At 51.2% G+C, this 22,163-nt stretch overlaps 7 protein-coding genes across 7 annotated transcripts; 4 read left to right on the forward strand and 3 right to left on the reverse strand.

Annotated features, from left to right (window-relative positions):
* Positions 1 to 1,263: 1,263 nt before the first annotated feature.
* Positions 1,264 to 2,183, reverse strand: GCG54_00015661 (uncharacterized protein; the record flags this gene model as incomplete). Its single annotated transcript, XM_045415437.1, has 3 exons — positions 1,264 to 1,816; positions 1,906 to 1,989; positions 2,047 to 2,183. The coding sequence occupies 3 exons, from the start codon at positions 2,181 to 2,183 to the stop codon at positions 1,264 to 1,266; spliced, it is 774 nt and encodes a 257-aa protein (XP_045256181.1).
* A 2,591-nt stretch (positions 2,184 to 4,774) lies between these two features.
* Positions 4,775 to 6,163, forward strand: GCG54_00015662 (uncharacterized protein; the record flags this gene model as incomplete). Its single annotated transcript, XM_045415438.1, has 1 exon — positions 4,775 to 6,163. One exon carries the CDS (start codon positions 4,775 to 4,777, stop codon positions 6,161 to 6,163), a length of 1,389 nt encoding a protein of 462 aa, XP_045256182.1.
* Positions 6,164 to 6,917: 754 nt separating this feature from the next.
* Positions 6,918 to 7,274, reverse strand: GCG54_00015663 (uncharacterized protein; the record flags this gene model as incomplete). The annotated part of the gene is made up of 1 exon (XM_045415439.1): positions 6,918 to 7,274. One exon carries the CDS (start codon positions 7,272 to 7,274, stop codon positions 6,918 to 6,920), a length of 357 nt encoding a protein of 118 aa, XP_045256183.1.
* A 2,222-nt stretch (positions 7,275 to 9,496) lies between these two features.
* On the forward strand, positions 9,497 to 10,777 carry GCG54_00015664 (uncharacterized protein; the record flags this gene model as incomplete). The annotated part of the gene is made up of 3 exons (XM_045415440.1): positions 9,497 to 9,793; positions 9,869 to 9,961; positions 10,022 to 10,777. The coding sequence occupies 3 exons, from the start codon at positions 9,497 to 9,499 to the stop codon at positions 10,775 to 10,777; spliced, it is 1,146 nt and encodes a 381-aa protein (XP_045256184.1).
* Positions 10,778 to 14,603: 3,826 nt separating this feature from the next.
* On the forward strand, positions 14,604 to 15,285 carry GCG54_00015665 (uncharacterized protein; the record flags this gene model as incomplete). The annotated part of the gene is made up of 2 exons (XM_045415441.1): positions 14,604 to 15,043; positions 15,096 to 15,285. 2 exons carry the CDS (start codon positions 14,604 to 14,606, stop codon positions 15,283 to 15,285), a joined length of 630 nt encoding a protein of 209 aa, XP_045256185.1.
* A 516-nt stretch (positions 15,286 to 15,801) lies between these two features.
* GCG54_00015666 (Cholinesterase) lies at positions 15,802 to 17,620 on the reverse strand (the record flags this gene model as incomplete). The annotated part of the gene is made up of 4 exons (XM_045415442.1): positions 15,802 to 16,872; positions 16,943 to 16,992; positions 17,059 to 17,286; positions 17,338 to 17,620. The coding sequence occupies 4 exons, from the start codon at positions 17,618 to 17,620 to the stop codon at positions 15,802 to 15,804; spliced, it is 1,632 nt and encodes a 543-aa protein (XP_045256186.1).
* A 2,426-nt stretch (positions 17,621 to 20,046) lies between these two features.
* On the forward strand, positions 20,047 to 22,015 carry GCG54_00015667 (Lipase 1; the record flags this gene model as incomplete). The annotated part of the gene is made up of 3 exons (XM_045415443.1): positions 20,047 to 20,186; positions 20,249 to 20,878; positions 20,938 to 22,015. The coding sequence occupies 3 exons, from the start codon at positions 20,047 to 20,049 to the stop codon at positions 22,013 to 22,015; spliced, it is 1,848 nt and encodes a 615-aa protein (XP_045256187.1).
* Positions 22,016 to 22,163: the final 148 nt, after the last annotated feature.

Genomic DNA, 22,163 nt, shown 5'->3' on the forward strand with positions numbered 1-22,163 from the left:
AAGCTAGAAATAGATCTAAAATATTATAGTCTCTATAATATAGTTTATAATTATCTTTATATTATCTTAAGTTCTATCCCTCTTAAATAAGTATTTAACTTTAATTAATATATCTATTATTATATATACTTTAATATAAAATCTAAAATAATTTTCTATTAACTCCTTCTTACGATCTATAATAAGTATTAAGATTAGTTTTTATTCTCTTATTTAGAGCTTATTATTCTAAAGGATATTATACTTAATAAATTAGATAAAGACTAAAATATATTAATCTATTAAATATTTAAATATAGAGTTCTTAATATTAAGGATTTCTATACTATTATTTATAGACTTATTATTAAGTATACCTAAAATATTATTAATACTTTAAGTGATTATAATAATACTTAAGATTTAGTAGAATTAAAGTCTTTAGATTTAGAATTTATTAAACTATTTAACTAAATCTTAAACTTTATAGATAAGCTAAACTAAGCTTTTTAAATATTATTATTTAGTTTATAGGTATTATAATAAGGTTTATAAGCTTAAAGAAGCTCCCTATTATTATTACTAAGAAGTAGTTAGAAAATAAGAGGGTAGTTAAATAGCTAAAGGATTATAGAGGAAATAAATTATAGCGATTTCCTATTATTAGAAATTAGTAANATAATAATATAATTTATTTCTTATATAATTTTAATATTTTAATTTAAATTTTAATTTCTCTCTAACCCTCTCTTAATATATTATATTAATAATATAAACTATTATTTAAAACCTAAATTATAATCTCTACTCTACTTATATATTTAATACCTAAATAAAAAAGCTTTACTTATTACCTATACCTACTTAGTACTTACCTAGGTACCTCTCTATACCTATAGATTATATAGGTATATACCTATATAGATATCTATAGATAGTTTGAAGCCTAGTTAGAGATAAGTCCCTATTAATTCTATCTAGATAGCAAGGTAGATTCTCCTCTAAACCATTCAGCCTGTAGGAAACAGACTAATGAAACAGACTAATAACACAACCAACTTGCCCACAGATCACTAAGTTGATATCTCACAATCCATAACGTAGCCATGCACCCAAGACCCCAACCGTAGCAAATAAAACACCAAATCATTCGTAAACCCTGACAGTGCCGTACCAATATTCGCATATTTGATTCCAGACAAGAATCATAGGGAAAAGTTCCGATCACTTAAAAGAGGCAAGCTTCCTGCGCCCTCAGCTGACTTGTAGTTCCGGAGATGGCTTTCAGAAACAGGCCTCGCACCTTCTATACGTAGCCCTTCCGCCAGATGGAGGAGGAAGCGCCCAACGAAGCGCCCGATGTCCGGCAAAGTATGAGTACAAGCAAGTCTTGGATTCTCCCAGAATATTGGACGAGACATCGGTGTTGCTCGACAGGCTGATGGTCTTCATCAAGCGTGGGATTCTGCTTGGAGAGGGAGACTTGTCCTTGGTCGCGGCCTGCTCGGTGTGCATGACGTCGTTGCCGGCATAAAACGGTTGAGCGTTGTCCAACTCGCATTTCTCTAGGAAGAAGAGGGGGATCGAGGGTCTAGTGGCGGTGCTCTTTGCACCTTCGGTAGCACCAAGGAGCTCGGAGTACTCATGGTTGGGATCGGCGGCTGGCGACGGTGTATTGACGCACTTCGTGGCATGCCAAAGGCCAGAGTGAATAGATAAGTCGTCAAGGTCGGTTTCCATCTCCGTGATCCAGGTGCCATCTTCATTATTGCAGCACTGGACGCCGTTGTTCCACGAGGCAACTCTGCAGGTCTCACAGGTTGTCCAGAATTCATTGCTGGTGGCCCGTGGGTAGTTAGTCGTTGGGCACTTGACAGAAAGGGGTTTCGTACTGGAGAAAAGGTTAGATGCAGGGGAACGACTCACTTCTTCTCCATCTCAGGCTCGGCGTTAAGCTCCCCGCAGCTCTGGCCGCCACCGAAGCCGCTGTCCTGGCAAATGTCCTCGGCACTGGCGGGACTCATGATTAGTACACTAGCTCCAGGCAAATTGTTCTAGGGGACATACTCATTGCTCTGAGCATCGACGATATCCCAGTCCATGGCAGTGTCAGGTCGGTCGAAGAAGACAAAGTCATCTTCCTGCTCCGCGCCAACGCAAGAGTTGCGGCTGAGGTCGACGAGATGGAGAGAGTTGTTCGACATGACAGCGGTCGTGACTTGTGGGTCGAGAGAAGGTGGTAGATAGTGAAGTGGAATTGAGGGAATGAGAATAGAAAGTTGATCGAGAGTTGAACAGGTCGAGAAGATTGAGTAGTGGGATGGTGATTGAAAGAGAAGGAGCTGTCGACGGCACCTGCTGTTGAAAAGGTCTGCACTGTTTGGAGCGGAGAAAGCACTGTGAGGGTGGTCGCAAAGGTCGCCCCAAACACAGTGTTAGGCTCCCAACTCAGCCAAAGAGGGACCTCACAGCCGGATCCCCAGGTCCGCATGACTTGGCCGTCCATGGCCATCTTGGTCGATAACCAGAACAAGGTTTTATTTTGGGAGGGCGAATAGCGTTATGTCTGGAGGAAAGAGGCAACCTTTTGCAATCGACAAATGCGTGTCCTTCGAAAGGGTTGGTCTGGTTTCCTCGAGCAAGCTGAGCGTTGAGGATATGCCTTCCCGAAAGAATCCTGCAACCTTCATTTGCCTGCGAGCAACGTTATTCGCCCGCACATTTGGATTCAAGTATCCTCGGGATGCCAATTGGTCACCTTTGTTCCACAGGAAGCGTGCGACGTCAAGGGCAGAAGCAAGTGGTAGGCAGAGATCAAGTCTCTTTCACTCATATGTGCTGAGCGGAAACATGTGGTTTGCGATAACACATCAGTGCACTCTTTGATAGAAACAATCCATTGTGTCAACCCTGTCTTGGTATTTCGCTGGGTTGCCCACCATCCGAGGGACATACATAAGTTGCAGTTGATCATGATACCGTAAAGAACCCGAGAACACCCAGAGACTACTGCAGTCATCATCAGCATCGTCATACCATCGCAATTATTGAGATAGGTCTTCAAGTTTCTGATTCGTTCGCGCCCCATCCCAGCTCCCAGACTACCGTGTAGCAGGCCTACTTTACCCAGCGGAGCCATTGTTGAAACCAACCAGCCCCAGCCGTCAGAGCATCGTATAAAAAGAAAATCGCTAAACATACACTGTATCTCACCAAAAGCAACAAAAATGCCTAACAATGGCGTCCTCCGAAGATCATCCCGGATATTCTACCGTCAGTGCCTTCAACTAAACAACACTGCCGGCAGATTGGGCCCCCGAGACTTTCCCTTGGAGATCGCGATTCTCATCGTCCATGCCATGATTGATTTAGTCGAGGAAGCAGCGGTGCCAGTTAGATGGCCTGTAGAGTATGACATGAGAAACGTCAGAACCACCGGCCAAGCGCCGCTGAGCACTTTCAGCAATCTTGTTTTGCCTCAGTTGGGGGAGGTCAGACGGCGAATGTTGATGATCCACGGACCTCTCCTAGCCTGCAAACTTTTCAATAGGCTTGTTCAGAGACGATTTGGGCGCCTTTCATTCATTGGAAATTGGGGCCGAAACTCAGTCGCAGTGGTGCTTCCAACGGTCGACACTTTTAATCCGGGATGGTCTATATTTACCCCGGCACCTTTTCCATTGGTTAACCCATCGGTACCACTGATCCACCCAGGGGAACTACTCACAACTGTCCATCATCTCGAGATGGACGCCTCGTGCTTTTCAAGGACGCTTGCCCGCGGAACCACCAGCAACCAGCCCTTGTCTACATTTAGCAGTCTCCGAGATATTTCGTTGGTGGTGGACAGGTTCGACCTACCCCTACTACTCCAGAATGTGCAGCCAGCTCCTGACGGCACTTTTTCAATGACTGGCCCTGGCATACCGAAATTGAGCATGATTGAGGCGGATCTCGGTCACCGCTTTGTAGAGTACTGGCAGCCTTTTTCAAGCCGAGGAGTCCGTCTTTTTGTTCTCATGTCCAGGGAAAGTCACCCAACCTTTGAAGCTTTCGTCACACTGAGCGGGATTAGGCTGCGGCGTTTGTGATGGAGGCGAAACCTCTATGTTTTCGAAAGAGATCCTTTTCTGTAGTTTCTAGCGTTGCCATTTTGAGTTGAAATCTAATAGTCATGCTGCTGTGTGGATTGGAATCTGGTGTAAATAAATTCCTTGCAGAGAAAGTAGCGCCATCTAAGAAACCTCCTTCTTTTGGGAATCAATCCTGTCATCAGTTCTTCAAACTGAATTTCTTGCTGATTCTCTTTTCTCTGCCAAATTTTGAGTAAATTGGAGTTGCGACAAGTACCTGCCATTCTGCAAGACCTTCAGCCCAAAAATACTGGAGTCCTGGAGTCCTGGAGTCCTGGCCCTTCTTCTGGCAGCCGCGATCAACCCGTCGCAATTGCCTGACGTAGGTCGCTATCCAGCACCGAATGTCACCCCCAGAAAACCTTTGTCTCGACTCTTCTCGGACTCTAACGGCGGCCGCGGGGCTTAATCGAAACTTCCCACCTACCTCACCAGATCGCGTCCTCTGCCAACGCAACCGGCTTCCTTGCTCTCTTTCCATTTGCCTTACGGTTTTCCAGATTCCACCTTTCGCTTCTCGGTTTGCAGCACTTCGTGAGCTTGGGAGCAACTAAAGCAACTTCTTCGACGGACTCGGTAAGCTACCTTGACTCGGCCTTCTTCGCTCTCTACTCATTTTTGGAACGGACTGTCTGGTCGTCAGGCCAATCCAACCCTTCAACATGCAGATGCCCGGAGAAAGAAAGTCGAGATACCGCCGCGCCTACCTCGAGGAGGCTTGGGGATCATTTGACGCAATGTTCCCCAGCAAGTACCGACCAGGATCTTCCAAGAGAAGATTCGACACCATCCACCGCCGGTGGATTCACTGCTTCTACCAAATCACGAAACATGCCGAGGACAACGGCATCCCGCTGACGACACTGTGGGCCGCAGGAGGTTGGCTTTTCGAGGCCGTCACGGGGAGAGAGCCCGCAAGGCTCACCCACAGCATCTTGAGAAAAGTCAATCGCAGCCTTGGAATCGCCGACGAGTACAGCAACGCTCGCAGACAATCGGATTCATCCCGCGTCGATGCATTTGTCGACCTCCAAGACGGTTCGAGTCAAATCTCGGCCAGCGAAGTTGTTCACAGCACCAGCTTCGTCGCCGAAGAGAAGATCAAGTCGGAATCCGAGTCCGAGTCCGAATCCGGGTGCTACTCCGACTCAACCTATGACGAGAGGGCCCATCTTACTCTGAGAGTCACCAGATCCAGCTCTCGCCCCAAGACTCCTCGCCCGTACAGCGACATGTCGCGACCTGTCACGTCCGCAACGAAGGTCAAGGCCGAATCAATCGATTCGCCGACCGCGGATATCAGAAATCTCATCCCACCATCACCCGTGCAGACCCTCCAGTCCATGAGCCGATTCATGAGCCCTTCGCCAGGCGGTTCCGACATCCAAATCGACACACCCCAGCACAGCTCGTCGAAGAGACGGTTTGATCAAGTCGAAGCCTCATCAGCGAACCAGTCGCCGGATTCGAGGTTGCCACGAAGGGCAAGACGGCGAAGGCTTACTACAGCTGGATCGGACCAGGAAAGTACTTCACCGACGCAGTGGGATCGAGCAAGCATGAGCGTCGAGAACACCTACGCCAGAGAAGCATTCAACGAGGCATTCGCTCGGTGGTCTACCTTTGCGACCACAGAAAAGAAGCAGAATACCGGAGACAAGATGAGAGACCTGGGAAATTGCGAGGAGGAACTTCGCCGTTTGGAACAGAAATTGGCACTTGCTCAGACAAGGCACGACAAGACTCACCAGCAGATTGAGGCCATCGACAAGCTCATAGCAGCTGCGGCCCCTGGCCAAGACGAAGGAGACGGGATCGGCATCGAAAGATCGAGTGGCGGCGCTTGGGCATCGCTGCTTGCTACGGCAGAGCGCACACGAGAGGTCTTGGAGGGAGAAGCACAGGAGCAGGTTGAGGCACTGTCTACCGCCGTTGAGGCTATGAGAGCAGATGTGGCACGTCTGACGGACGAAGCTGAGATGCAGCGGCTGGTGGGAGTGGTGGCAAGAGGGATGGAGGACCTCTCGGGCCTGGTTGAGAAGAGATACTGAGGTGCTCTTGAGACTCGGGATCGAAGTTGAAGATGGAATTGCTAGCTTGCGACAACTTGTACTCGGGCTATTTGGGCAATGAGTGAGAGCCCTTGGAGAGTCCCACGCCTGTTGGAGAATCGTACTGAGCGGATGTTGAACGGACAAGACTTCTAGATAGCTTCAAGACACGATTGTGTGCAGTCTCGGTTCGACAAAAATCCTTCAGATCAGAGATTGATGACTTGACAAGATGCCCGAGGAGATGCGCGAATGGCACTGGGCAGAGCGGTGAAGGAACCCGATACCTAATTACGTGCCGCCCTATCTGGAGTTCATGGTCGATGCATGGCAGAGCACTACCTTCCGTCACGATTCTATCTACGCAGAGGCCCTTTCTCTATTTGCTGGCGGTATCACAGGGGCACCGAGGCAGGAGCGAGGATGAGGGGACACCTGACGCATCCCTGCTCGTTGCACTGTTCGTGCTGTTTTCCAACTTCCGTTTCCCATCATGACTGATTACCACAGCACGCCACCACTCGGTCCTTGAATCGATGCTGAGTCTTTGTGTCGGTCGCAGAGGCAGATAGCTGTGCATGCATTCGTTTCCGGGTATTGCTCGCCTAATTGGAGATTTGTGTACACTGTACGAAAGCCACGTCTCGGTGGTCTGATGCCTCGCCTTCTTCTTCGTTCGAAACTGCCACACGACCATGGTCAGCTCTCAACCTCTCATGATGGTCTTTGGCCATGGTGCCTACTCGTGCGCCGACTAGATCCTGGCCTCCCATTCCGGACTCGACTGCCAACAGTGAGGACATAGTCTCGTCCCGACCTCGACGCCGCAAAAAGTCCTTACGAGTCGCAGGATCTGGTTCCGCTCCGCGTGTCTCTCGGTCATCTTCTCGTCCATTCCAGGGACGGTGTCGAGCACGAGGTGGATAAGCTTCTCGATCCAGTAGTCTGGGTGGCCCGGGGTGGGCGTGGTGTAGGGCTGTGTCTGGCGCGAGCGCAGGGTGCAGCTGGGACACGGCGGCTCGATGGAGACGGCAGCGGGGGCGGCGGCGGCATCTTTGGCGGAGCGCGCGGGGTGATGCGGGATGGTGAGCATGGGTGATGACGAGGACATCTAGGTCGTGCGCGGCGGTAATGCAGTCTGGCGGCTCGTGGTCATGCTGACGGGAGGACCTTTTTATGGTGAAAAGTAATTACCTGTCGCATGCGACGACGACGACGACGACGACGAGGAAAAGGAGGAAAGCTTGGCGGTGCCCGATAGCGACGGTGTTGTCTCCCCCAGAAGACGGATGCCGCATCCTCGAGCTCGGAAGAGAGTGAGAGAAGGGAAGAAAGGAGGAAGGGGGAAAATGGCAGAGCCCTCGATTCACGAGGAAGAGAAAAGGAAGGGGCAGAAAAAAAAAAGAAGGACGGTCGACGGGCAGAAGCGAATGAGACATTGCTAAACATGTAGCGATACGTTTTTGCGAATGACCATCCCGTCTGCATCGGGGGGGGCCTCGGCGAGCCAGTAACGAGCATCGGCGGAGGATTGGCGTGCAGGGGGTGGAGGGGATGGGGGACCTCATCCGCTCGCCTGGTGACCGATGTGCAGGATGACGGCCGATTCGAGGTCCGGGCCGGTCCCGCGGTCAACAGCCCTCCCTGTCATACCTATTTCCGCAGATGGAAATGGGATGACTGGGAAGAGATGGCTTGACGGCGTCGGGGGGAGCTTCAATCAAGGGACAAGGGGGGGGGGGGGGGAAANGGGGGGGGGGGGGGGGGGGGGGGAACTAAGGTAGAACTGGGTGCGGGGTCAGCAGCGAGATTGACTCCGCCGCGGGATGGAATGCAACGGAGGCAACGCATCCATGGATACCTATGTACATTTATCTACATACATCAGCTGTGGTTGCCTCCTCCAAAGTGCCCCGAGGCGTTATCTCTTGCGCCTTTCCTCCTCGCGGCGTGGCTTTTTCTTCGTGGTGGGTGGGTGGGTGGTGCTGGTGGTGATGGTGTGGTGGTGATGATGGTGGCTCAACTTGCTTTTGGAGGCCCGGGGGGAGGCCGTCGGAAAGCGTCGTTTCTTTTTGCTGCTCAGCTGTGCTTGGGGTGTTTCGGTAAGTAGATGAGTGTGCTGGGCCCTTTTCTCTGTGGCGTCCAATCACGGTTGCAGCGCATTTGTTGGGCAGGGAGTGAGACTTGTTGCAGTCATTCTGTTTGCTCCCAAACAGCAGAGGAACATCGCCGGCGACGACAGGAAGACGTTGCTGGAACATGCAACCTAACTAGTCGCTGGGGCTTCCCTCCCACAAGCGCCTGTCAGCGAACCGCTCATCGGGTGCTCCGGCCCATTTAGCGCTGTGCCCACTTGATGTCTCCCCCATGCATACTGAGCAGGCATTAGGGTATCATAAACCCCGTCTGGCGGTGACTGAGCCGCTGCCGCCCCCAAAGTACCCAACCTGCGTTACGGCAGAGAGGTGCGGAAGAGCGGGACAACATCCGAGACACCAAAGGCTGGGATCGCCGATGCTTTCTCAACCCTGACACCCATCAGCCAGCCACACGGTCCAAACGTTTCAATCTCAGGCCACAGATCCCCGTATGCGGTCGGCATACTGGCGTGGGCTTTCCATTCTCATGCTAATAAAGCCGGGACATCGGCGGCCGCCGATCACTTGCGGCTTTGCGGCCGGCCCCACTCTTCCGAGAAAAGCGACCGGCCATGCGGTGGGCCACCCGGCCGCTGACGCAATAGGGTCTGTTGCTTCCCCCGCCGTCACTCTTTCTACTCTGTTGAAGAAGACGGTCTAGGACCCGTGTTGGGGGATGCCTTTCTCAAAAAGCCTCGCCCCCTAGGGGTCTCGCTCGAAAACAGGGCAGATCCCTACCTCCAAACGGACGCAGGTTCGCATGCCCCGTCCTTTCTAAGATTAAGACCTAGATTATATGTCAACTGCAAAGGTCCTGGTGGTTTCGTTGGAATCCATTGATGCACGCAAGTGTTTCTCAGTGGCCTCAAGCCAGGCGCCAACGCGAAACGCGTCCCTTTGAGTAACCCAGACAAGGTATCTTCCTCAATAATGAAATGCTAGGCCACCGGATGAAGTCGTTTTTGATCACCACGCATAGATAAGATACATCACCCTTCCAATATCCGGCTGTTGTTCTTCAACCCCGTGATGTCCAGCACTTCCGAAGCTTTGCTTTAGGCTTCTCCTCGCCGTAATCACCGTCCACCCTTTCCCGCCAGAGCGAACACCTCAATCAGATTCCATGAGCATCTCCCACGGACCATTCCGCTGGCTCTTCGCAATCAGCCAATCGCTCTCGAGACGGGTCCCCACAATGCAAACGCCGTCCAGCACCGATGCCGAAAAGGCTGAATGCACCGAAAGAATCTTAAAGACGTGGAAGATCTCCAGCTTGGACGACGTCGTCGGCAGCTCTCTGTCGCCCTCGTTGTGGAGTTTGAGCTTGCTCAAAAGGTTGGACCTGCTTTGCACACACAGTCTCAGCCATACCGACGTCCGCGGTCTGCTCAGGAACGAGATCACGCACCGAGTCGGCAATACTCCGTCAAACGGTTTCCTGCACCGCCCATTCCTTTCCGCAATGGATGTCGACAATGTTCTAAAGACTCAGGTATGTCCCTTCTCAGATCCAAATATCAACCATGGTTTCTGGAGATTCGGCCTTGCTAATAGCTTTGCGGCTTAGGGCGGTCGAGACACTGACAGCTGCAAACCTGAGCGGAGGATGTTGCCAGCTCTCACCCCTACCTTGCCACCTGCTCGCACTCCGTCCCCCAAGGTACGTTATCATCCATCCAGATGGTGGCATCAGTACAGTGTACTCTGATGGGAACAACAGCTGACTAGTTGCCACCAGTCCCAGGCAGACACGAGCCCTTCTCCCGGCATCGCCGATCACCGCCCAGTCAGGTATCCTGCGCCGGTGACCCCGAAATCTGTGTCAACCGCATCGTTCCCCAGAGGCTCTGGCAGACTTGGTCTGAGCACTCCAGCATGCTCCCCTTCGAACGAAACGACAGCTGCAGACGGCTTCAAGCGCAAGAGAGACGCCATGATGGCATGTCTTCACGAGGAGTTGGAGAGCCAGAGAAAGCGCGTTCGTCTGGAGGTTGACATTGCGTCGGCCACTGTCAAGAAGACTCGCTTCGAGCAGCAGATGGCTGAGAGACACGAGCAGGAGGCCGCCCGCACCCTTGCTAGTTTGCCGGCCGAGTCCGAGAAGCTCACGGAGCTCGAGGGCTTTCGAGCTTTTCAGAACGACATCTTCAAGATTCGCAAAAAGTATGCTGCTCTCCTCGGCAACAGCAAGGGTGCCCCGTCAACGGTCATTGCCCCTGACGCACACAGACAAGTCGTGCAGGAGTCTTGCCGCACCATCTTCGAGCTCCTCAACCACCGCGTTGAGGCCGAGGCCGTGGCCATGGAGACAGAAGCTGCAAAGGCCAAGAAGGCACAGAGAGTGGCACAGGAGGAGATGGACCACCACAGAGTCGTTGTCAACGCCAAAAAAGCCGAGCTTGAGGCGGCCGAGAAAGCGTATGCTGATCTGCTTGCCGAGAACGAGGCTTTCGATGCGTTCAAAACTTCTTTGTGACGAGCTGCTTGGGTTGATGAGTGTTTTGCATTAGGGTGAGGATGAATAGTAGAACTGAGTGCGTAGATTGTCAATTATTGAGGATGTTGATTCTAGGCAATACGAGTGTGACCTTTGCTTCCATCCAACACCTTGAACGGTTCTGGGGCCAAGCGTGAATTCCCGTCGCTGGCCGTTTCATGCATGTCACTTGATTCATTCCAGAATGAGCATTCCGAAGACGTCTTTGCCGAAAACACACAGCCACAAGTCAAGCCACGGCCACCCAGCCAACTCCATACAACAAACCAGTCTTGAGTACTTGGCGACACCAATGTGTCTTCGGCTCCCATACCTTCGAGTGCTGGTGCAACGTCCATGAGTGCCGATGACCATGTGAGTGAGATCTTGCTGATCGAGATTGCGGGGAAATGCCTCGGCCAGGTGCAGTCACTCAGCCCCCCTTCTCTTGTAGGTGTGTACCACAACTGATGTCAAAAGGACATGCGCTTGTGTCACGGTAGACGCCACGGAGACAACATCAGTCGAAACTTGGGAATCTAGTTGCCAGCGTCATTCTGCGTGTCTGGAACCGTTTGGCGTGGTCAACCCTGCTAGTCTTGTTGTCGCTTCTGCTAGAGGAGAAAGGGGAATCAGCGCGATGGCAGGAAAAACAAATTCCGCGGCGCTCTACTCAAGTGGTGCAGGATGCCCATATAATCCCTGCTCTATCTCTCACATCCTAGCAGGCGGAGTGCGCCTGGCCGCCGTGGAGGAGCTTATCGCTGGTAACGAAAGCCGGCAGGCAACAAGGTGAGGGTCGCGGCACTCGTTGCAGCATGCATGGGCAGGAAATATCCTTGCTCTCCGGTCAAGGCAGACCGGAACGACACCAAGACCAAAATCAACCGTGGAAAACACGAAAAAGAAAAAAACCGTCCGTGGTTGGTTCCGGTGCAAAGGGGGCCTTTGGGATCAATCTTCCGAGGCCTTGGCGATGTGTGAGACCCACAGGACCCCACAAAGGAATTTGACAACGCATATATGACCCGTCACTTCGTCCTCTCCACTCAGACGATTGAGACGATCAAAAGTCGGTGTTTCCGAGAGACATCGGGAAGTAGAATAGACCGAGAGAACAGCTGTTCAGGGGGCTCGAATGTATCTGTGCCCGACTAAGCCTCACGATGTTGACCTCTTTGTCTTAATTTCGAGACTGCACCCCCTCCATATTCCCATTGCGTCTTTTCGCGTCATTTGACCCTTGTCTTAGACCCCACTATCCAGACATCACGGACAGCTCGTCGATACTGCAACTAGAGTCCAAGCTATCTATTGCTCATTTGCTGACCTCAGGAGACACTGGATGCTGACATGTCCGACCTCAATTAAGACTTCTTCACGCCCGGAGCCAGGGAAGAATCTGAATTAGGCATCGATGAAGCAGTGATCAAGCTCTAGCCGCCCGTTTGCAAAATCCAACTGAAGCATTTTTATTAAACCAAGTTCAAGGCTAGTCGCGGGTTCAGTACCCAGACCTTCGGGGACAGAAAATTGCGCAGATGGGGCGCCCCATTCCAACGGTTCCCTCCACTGCGACTCACACTTTGACACTCCAGAAATACCTGTGATTTCCATCATCTTTTTCGACCCCCTCACGTCAATCTCGCTGGGGTCTGGTGGCCGGAACACGAATCGGAGTGAGCCAAGCCCGGACGTGGGTGCCGATGCAAAGATCTATGTTCCAAAAGCAGCGCGTTGCATGCTGCGTGCCGCCTTCTACTGTTCCGTCACTGTTCCAACGGTTTCCTGCAGGGAGCATATGCAGATGGGCCTTTTGGGTTGAGTGATGATACCTGCAGCCGGGGTTTCCACCCCCGCGGCCCGGGCTGGCGTCATAACATCAACGCCGATTATGGGCACACCAAGAGAGGCCCATCCTGAATTCTGAATGGTCACAAACCCCTAGAGTTCAGCGCCGTGATTCGATAAATTATGGTTTCATTTCAATTTCGTGCATGGGTACTAAGTGTCTCTACGGACTGGCGTCAAGAGTGCTGGCTGTTGTTTAGATATGTGCTAGTGAGAAGAGATAACAACACTAGATCAGAACCTACATGATCCCTACCACTGTGATTGTGCTGTGAATTCCCATGTCATTTTTCTTCCGTACTGCGAACAACTCTCTTTGTGAATGCGATTTCGCATAACTCATCAAAAGTGCCTCCGCAAGATTACGGTTCAGATTACGACTGACGTTGGAGCGTTTCGTCAGAAAACTTCAACTGGCCTCTTTGTTATGAGCACTGATCCGCACTAAGTAGGATGGGCAAGAGGAAGTATCTGCATGCTCTCTCGGCCGGCAGCAGGCCTCAACAGCCAGTATCCGCAGCAATGGTTACCACCACACCCCCGCGTAATATCTATTGGGATATGACATATCACCTGCAGCAAGTGTCACTTTTGGCCGGAATCATGTCGTGTATCCGTACCTTATCAGCGCCACTTTCGACCAGGATCGGTCGAAGTAACGGATCCTTTTTCTCGTCTCACCAGCCGGGAGACGCTTTCTTTTGGCAAGACCTTCTACCATCGTCGGCATCCGTGACCAACTACTTCAGCTAAGAGACAACATAACATAACCTTGCAGGGTGGTCAGCGTTGGAGGTACCCTCTTTGGCTCGTCTGCATCCGAGTGGAGCACCTATCACAAGCCTCCAGTGACGGTGTCAACGTGTCGTGGCCCGCGGCGCATGAAATGGAATTTGTGAGCTAGCTGATGGACAGACGGCGCATTTGTCGTTGCATTTGCCTGCCGCCTCGTAATTAAAGTGGCATCTGCAATCAGGCGATAGACTTGCACAGGCACGGTTGCATGATGTCAGGTTCTGCTCATGTTCACGTGAGGTAACTAGAATAATGCTCACAATTGCAAAGAGTAGTCTACGAGGAACTCCGTTTTGTGGGCTTTCAGCTATACGGAAACTGTTGAAACGTGCCCAGGGAGTTTAATGCGGCACTTGACCAGCTTTCGATGAGTCACCTGTCTACGAATCACTCGAGCCATTAACACACCTGTGGGAGGGTTTGGAGTTATCTCATCGATTTGAACGTTCGTTGGATCCCAAGCTTCCAGGTCCATACCTCAATGTCGTGTGTCTATTTGGATGACAAGGGAGTTTCGGCGTTCGGAGCCCGCCCCGATGGTTGTGCTAGGCAAGGGTGGTACTCGCTGGGATGTGAAATGCAGCCCCCGCCAAACGTAGACCAAAATGCCCCTGGTTTGGACAACATGCGCTGGCGCTAGAGCCACTTGAACGGCTTGGATATCTCCTCCATCAGCATCTCATCGCGGCTTGGTCTCGCTCCACACCACCATGGCCCTCTGTTACGTACGTAGGAGAAGAACAAGCTCGCGTCCAAGTGACCGCCGCGATTTGCTTGGCAACTTGAAGACCCCAAGAAACGGCAAACATACGAGGTATGTCCGAACGACGAGGATTCCCTTCTCGGCGTTTTTATCCAAACCCTGGTAATAAACACTCATGCGTCTCCGGGCGGTCGAGACATGGTATGGATTACGGCAAAGGGACCCAAATGATATCGACACCAGTCATGTGATGACCCTCTGCCGCGGGGGATCTCTTCTCGTATAAAGTGAGATTGTTGCCTGCCCTCGAACGCAGTGCTTCTTCATCTGCCATCACCAACTTCAAAAACCAAGCCTTCCGCAAGGCTCATAATCCCGCATTGGTACTTCGTTATTAGACGAATATCTCCACGGATCTGATTTCACCAGGGCTTCTGAAGATTATTTTTCAATTCATCACGTACGTCGAACTTCAGCATGGCTCGTCACATCATCGAAGTAGCCCACCTGCACAGCAACGTCCCCTGCCACAGCGATTGTGGTGAATACTGTGTTGCCAAGGTTCTCCCAACGATGGCAAATCTAGCCAAGTTCAAGGACACCCCGCAGTGGGCGATCGCGGACCCCGCTCATCGAGCCTGCGAGCTCGGGCACGGTTGCTCTGTCGTTTCGGACGACAAGTTCTGCGTCCGTACAATTTGGCATGCCAAGCTGAACCACGCGTATGGGCGTTGCGGGCCGCACACCAACAGTCCCGGTCATGCTCTGTGCCGCGACTTCTCGGAGGCCGAACGTCAGCTGTATCCATCCTGTGCCGATTGTGGTGTACTTGTCGAGTTGAAAGATTTGATTCTCGTGCACCTCCGCCTTCTGGAAGAGGAAGATGACGACTTGTTCCTTGAAAAGCACGGTCTGGAGTCTGGAGACGACTTGCATTGCATTCGTTCTTCATTGATTGGATATTCCAAGACGTTTCGAGAAGAAGCTGTTGGAACATGCCGAGGACCTGCAGGCGGGACTGTCCGCGGTACAGGCGCCGGGAGGCTTTTCTTCTGGCGATTGCCAGCGTGTCTGGAAGGGCATTCACGCGGGTCCTCTTTGGAAGAGGCTTGGAAGCAAACTTCATGGGGTGCTTCAGGCACTCAGCTGTGCTAAGTAATCTTGACCTTGGGCAAGGACAACTAAGATGAATTTTTCCGTGGTTTGAAGTGGGGTCGGGAGTTAGCAAGGCAAGTAGCAGTATATTTTGCACGATAGTTACTGAATGATCATCCTGATGGTTCCAGAGAAAGAAGGTCTGGTCAGTAGTCGCTGTGAGTGCGGTGTCTTCGCACTAATTTCGAAGTGAATACTCCATCTACGCACTAGAAATAACACAAGGTGAAATGCTAAACATTATCAATTGCGTTGTGTGCCGACCACTCCAGCTAGACTACCCTGCGTGGTGGCCTGTCGCTTCTCTGATCTTTATCACGCCCTCAAGGACGGGAAAGTGTCATGTACAGGCGTTGTAGACCCAACCCCACAAAGTACTTCTCTTTCGACATGGCTGTAAAGTGATTGAACTGCTGCTGGGAACTCTGCTACAGTCTTAGCACAATTTCGTGTTGTAAAGGTGTTCACTTCTCGAAAGAGACATTGCTTGGAATTCAAGCGGTTGATTGATTATATAACTTCAAGACGGCGTCATGGCGGCAGCGTACGCCTTATCGAAGAGGTTGCATCGACTGTCAACGGTGCGCGGGTCTACCATGGCTACCCCATTCCCAACAACTCCACCCAGATTAGCCAAGTCCATCGCTCCGGGCATACCGGTGTGCGGTGTCCAAGTTTGAACACCTGGTCCGCTGGCAGGATTCTTCGCAAAGTTAGCCCATGCTGTCTGCATGAATTTGCTCAGCGCAGCTGCCTGATCGGGCGTCGCCGGGGGTGGAGGTAAGTTTCCAAATACGAAGCTGATCTCGGAGCCGTGCACCGGGCGTGATAGTATCCCTCCGGGAGTTGGAGGGAAGGAGGTGGAGTTGAACAGGTATCTCCAGGTTGGAACGCCTGCCTGCGCGGATATACGAGCCTCATGGCTAATGCTGCAAGTCCAATCCAGGTCCGTAGCTATCTGAGTTATGGCATCCTTTTCCGTTGCGAATGGAGTACCTGCTCCAACAGGGTATGCAGAGACAACCGCCTGTTGCAATGCTGTATCGCCAGGAAAGGTTGCTGCAACGAAGGCATTCACTGGCTGTGGGGGCCTCATCATGGTGAAGATGTCAGCCTCCTTCAGGTTCGTGCCAAGCATTAGTGGTATCTTAGGGACCCGACCGGCGGATCGTGTAGCGTCGGGCGAGTTAGGAACGTTTGTGTCACCGTCGGCAACCGGCGGGAAGTTGAAAGGTCCGTTTGAGATCACGGAGGCAACAGCATCCACAGGTGCTGCCTTGACACAAGCGAGGGCTTGGCCTCCATTGCAGTTCAGAGCCTTGGCCAGATTTTTGAAAGAGTTCCCTGGCATGCTCGCACCCGTATTAATACCCGCCATCAGCCCAACAATATCTCCACCAGCCTGTGGCGCTGTGACAAGGTACGAGGTTCCGGATTCCGTTATTGCTGCTCGGAAAGGAGGGTTCATGCCGCTGGTCAGAAGGAGCAGATCAACGGAGGCCCCACCGGCAGATTCACCAAAGATGGTGACTTTCTTGGGGTCGCCTCCGAATGCTTTGATGTTTCGTTGAACCCACTGAAGGGCAAGCTTCTGGTCCATGACAGTTTTCTTAGTTAGCAAATGCAGTCGAGGAGAGAAGAGAAGAAGACTCACGGCCAACGTTACGTGCCTGAGGAGGAATTCCTTCGACGCTTCCCGGAAACCCAAAGACTGTTTTTAGAGGAAAGTTATTAGATATACCAGTTGAGGAGGAGGGGCTCTCGGAAAAGAACTAACCACTTGTCCGGTAATTGGGAGTTACGACAATCACATCCTGGTTCTGGGCGAAGCTTGAGCCGTCAAACATGGGAGTATTGGCGCTACCGAATTGGAAGCCTCCGCCGTAATACCACACCATTACAGTTCTTCCTTCGGGAGGTGGGGGAGACGACGGGGCGAAGATATTCACGAACAAGCAATCTTCGCTTTGCGGACCCATATTGCCCATTTGGGCGGCAATGGGAGCTATTTGAGAGTTAATAAAGTGCCGTGACACCTTCCAACTGGGCACCTTACCTGGAATAGCTTGGATACAAGACGGGGCAAATTTGGTCGCGTCTTTCGCATCGCTGTGGGGCGTCATAGATGCAGGAGCTGGAGGTGCGAATCGTTCAGGAGGGGCAGCATACCGAACCCCTAGGAACTTGTTGACCCCGGCCATTGTAACTCCAGAGTAAGGGCCATCGTCCAGCATTACCTGAACCGGCTGCTGAGCAGCCGCGACAGAAAGACAGGACATGACGACAAACGCGGCCCGCGCGATGTCGGCCAAGGCAGCCGACTTTGGATGAAATGCCATGATTACCGTCCTCTGGCCGATGTTGTCGATGGTATGTTGAGGGTAAATCTTCCAACAAGATGTTGATGGTCCCTCCATAATATCATATACGAGTGCAAAGTCGACATGCGTCGGCAATCCCGAGATGCTTCAAACGATCGGTCCAATAAATGCTGTTGAATGACTTCTTGTTGTCCACCTTGGTGTGCCTCAAGTTAGGGATTTCCGGTTGTTTCCCGGCCTTGCCCAGGTGGACAAAACGTATTCACGATACCATAGGCGTTGCAGCAAGACTCATTTACGCAACAAATTCCTATGTTTGACTTTATGTCGCAAAACCTTCATTGGGATTGGTGGATGGAAACAGATCCGCGGGGTAGCGCCGGCGGGATAAACATTGACCACATGGCGATACTGGTGGACAAGTCCGAACGTCAACACTCAGCAGCGCGGTGTTTCGGCGCCCCGCAGTGATCTTTTTACACCTGAAATACAGCGAAAGGATAGGAGTAGTCCGTCCCAGTCGAATTCGTCTGAAGTCTTCCGTCTATGAAATGATTGAAAAGCATCATGTAAGCCACTACAGACTGCTCACCAAGCTTAAATTTAGGCTTTTCCGATGGAGTGGATGCGATTGTTTCCTGGGTAGACACACGGACTGTGTAAACACTCGCCACAATTACCCTGTTGGTAAACATGTCTTAGGTCTTGGATGATCGTTACTACCTAGTTCACTTCCACTCAAGCAAGTTTCTTTCTTTTTGCGAAGCGAAAGCGATTAAACATGCTCTCCCCAAGCTCTTGCGTACCCATCCGTTGCGACAACCAAAAGATTCACGTCATAGTGAATGATTCACAACTGGAGCCTATTCCGAATGAGCAATCGCATTCGGTTTCCCATCCTCCGATATCCACAATGGGTTCAAGGAAGTGAAACTGTGGTTGTGAGAGACCACAGTACTGTTGACCGGATTTCATATAATATTCTCGTTTCTTGCAGCATACCGACTGGTGTTATCCAGGCTTATGCTTCAGCACCATATTCTGAACACATGCAAATTCCTGCGACGCGTGCTTGTAGAGAGCATACTGAATAGTGAAGGAGGCGCTGACATACAATTCAAACCAGCTTTCTGTTGGCCCTCTGGCCAGCTTCCAGTCGTGAAGAGCATGGTAATAACCGTGTGAAATTGGCTGAGAAAGTCGGCATCGTCAATATCTGAAGTGTTTGCAAGCATCAGTCATTTATTTAGGCTCTAATTGTATTTGACGCGGACTTTAGACTGTGAACACCGACTCTGATGGCATCTGTGTTGGTGAAGAGTGGGCACGCGGCCTGTTGTATCGAGATGAAAGCTTTGTAGACCCCGAAGCACTAAATCCGCACTCCCACAAAATTTACTAGTATCACGAAGATGCTTATCTTCTGGGTTGAGCGTGTAATTTGTACAGCACATTATATGCCGTCCTGATCCAGCTGCCGACACGTTGGTTTTTAGTCTCAGTCAGATGTTGCCCAGCTGTCATGCACCCGACCACGGTTTTCGCAGTAGAAGGTAAGCGCTTCACAATTGATGCATGACAATAGCAAAGATTCGATGTTTATATCTTCAATATTTTAGTGTCGCTTTGTGATTAAGGTATTGTGGAACATATGTGCGCCAGCCCTGAGGGATCAACCACAGGCTGTCCTTACACATGTCCCAAGCCCATTGTCTTCCATTCCATCCTAGCTTTTGTATCTCTGCTTTGGTCTTGTGACTGCCGGGAACTTTCATTAGAACTTTGTGTTGAATTCGCCGGTGAGTTTCCGATGGAGACGCCCACAAGGGCTATCAGCAATTCCTCGGCCTCGTCAATCTAATTTTCCTGCCATGATAACCGCACGTCTTGCTCAAGTGGGAGAGAATCGGCTTCCTACAACAATCAGCAGCGGACCGCTGTTACATAAGTCCGAGGCTTCATCCGAGGCGACCGAAAAATGTGTTTCCGGACGATTTTGACTTTCGGTGTTAATGTTGCGGTGTTTGTCACTGACTAATCGTCGATGTAACGGCTGTAGGGATTATGGACCAAACGTAATCCCGCTTGACATCTGCCGCGGAAAGTCTAACGTTTATCGCGCGAGTCGTGAGAAGTGCCCTCACCTTATGTTAGTGGGGTAACGACGAGGTGGTAATCAAACTTAATTCGACCAATTTACGCGTCAATCATGATCTACCCCATTCGACTCCTAAACAAAAGACATAACCGTTGGGGTTGCACTACTTCCCTCATTCCAAGTTCCTTACTTCGTGGTTGGTAATAGTCAATGAGCGTCGCTGATCTCTTGGCTGTTTATTCCGTTCGTTTCTTACGCCCTAACGCTTAGGTATATAAGACGCCTCACGATCACGCAAGTGAACCCGACCTCTTGCACTTGATCGTTTTTGGGTAGTCAAGGAGTCATGAGGCTCTCCACGTGGTTGATCACGCTTCTGCCGGTTGTGGCCGCAGCACAAGATTTGAGCCGGCCAACGGTCGATCTTTCCTACGCCCGATACCAGGGCACATATAACTCAACTTTGAATCTCAACGTCTTCCGAGGGTAATTGCTACAGAAACCAAACAGCAACGCTTGATATCTAGACAGAATCTGACATGATGTAGCATTCGATATGCGGCTCCTCCAATAGGCGCCCTTCGATGGCAACTACCTCAGGCACCAGAAAGCAGCACCCAGTCCGGCAATAATAGTGAGATCACGCCTGCTGCGTCCGATCCGCCCCGTTGTCCATGGGCACGCCGTTCTCTGCAGTATCCCAAGACCGCATCCGAGGAAGACTCTTTGAAATCGTTCAATTTCACTGGTGACGAGGACTGTCTCTTTCTGAACGTCTTTGCCCCTGCCGACGCCAGGAACCTGCCTGTCCTCGTTTGGATCCACGGAGGCGGTTACAGCCTTGACTCGGCGGCTTCGTTTGACTTTTCGACTCAGATTGCCACCAACAACAACACCTACATCGCCGTCGTGATCCAATATCGACTCGGAGCATTTGGCTTTCTATCATCGGATGAGGTTGCGGCCAACGGTACTCCTAATGCCGGCTTGCATGACATGGTGTACGCGCTTCGTTGGGTCAAGAAAAATATCTGCAAGTTCGGCGGCGACCCAAGCAAAGTGACGGTAGCTGGACAATCCGCCGGGGCTGGAGCGATCCTAAATCTGGCTACGACGCATGAGGCAGATGGTCTCTTCAGAGGTGTGATCGCAAGCAGTCCATATATGGCAACTCAGCCGTAAGTATTTTTCTACAAGTTACCGGCGTGAGGCAACCTGTCTTAAGCAAGCATTGCAGTCAATTCGATGGCGCTCGGCCCACAAAGCAATACCGAAGTCTGGCTGAGCGTGTTGGGTGTACAACTTCGAAGGACTCCACTTCTATCTTTTCCTGCCTGCAAAACGTCGACTCAGTCACTCTTCAGAATGCGAGTGACTGGGTGAGTACACAGGGTCGCTACGGGCAGTGGGCATGGGGGCCAGTTATTGATGGGAAACTCGTAAAGGACATTCCTCCGAATCAACTCGCGAAGGCCAAGGCCCACGGCGTAAATCTGCTCACCAGCAATGTTGCGGACGAGGGTCCGTATTTTACCCCGCAGAACATTACATCCCAGGCAGGCTTTGTATCGTTCTTGCAGACGACCTATCCCAAGCTGGCGACAAGCAACATCTCAGATGTTCTTGCGACATACACTCAGAAACACGAAGAATTCCTTACAGTAAATTCGAAGGACGCGAACAACACTGACCCAGGTTTTCAAACCAATGGCCTCGATTCGCCTTTCGCCACAACCGTATCCAACTATGCCACGGGTTGGCAGCAAGTAGCTAACAACTTTTACGCGGAAGCCACCTTCATGTGCCCATCGCACTGGCTTGCAGACGCATACGCATCTAAGGCTGGAGGTCAGGCATGGCGATACCAGTTTAGCGTACCGCCTGCATATCATGGTCTAGACGTGGGCTCTGGAAGTACGACTGATGTGCTTCTCGCGGATGTGAACACACCTAACACATCTATCACAGCGCCCCTTCGACGCGGCTTGCAGGTCGCATGGGGTGATTTTATTGTCCACGGAACCCCAACACTACGCGGCGTTGACTCAAATATCACCACTTGGCCGCAATGGAAGAAGGATGGACGTGGGATTGCCCAGATGTTGAACACGAACACTACAGGGGGTGTGCCGATTGAAAAGCAGTCCTCCTTTGACGGCATGGTCACTTTACAGATTACCAGCCATACACCTGGCAGCGATAATGACCCACCAATGAAGACCATATTAGACATTGTGGATGGGGACAAATGGGAGGATGGACGGGGTGAACGATGCCGCTTGCTGGCTGCCTTGGCTCATTGGCTAGCTGAATAGGAGAGAAAGAAAGCGGGTTTACCACAAGTCATCATGTAACAAATCTTCTGGATATCACATGAGCAACCCCTGAACATGTGGCATAGGAACTGATACATATGCAATTATAGGATGGATAGTTCTATGAGTACTGATTGCTTTAAGGACC

This window comes from Colletotrichum gloeosporioides, assembly GCF_011800055.1.
Source record: "Colletotrichum gloeosporioides strain Lc1 chromosome Unknown consensus_118, whole genome shotgun sequence".
Lineage (NCBI taxonomy): Eukaryota > Fungi > Ascomycota > Sordariomycetes > Glomerellales > Glomerellaceae > Colletotrichum > Colletotrichum gloeosporioides.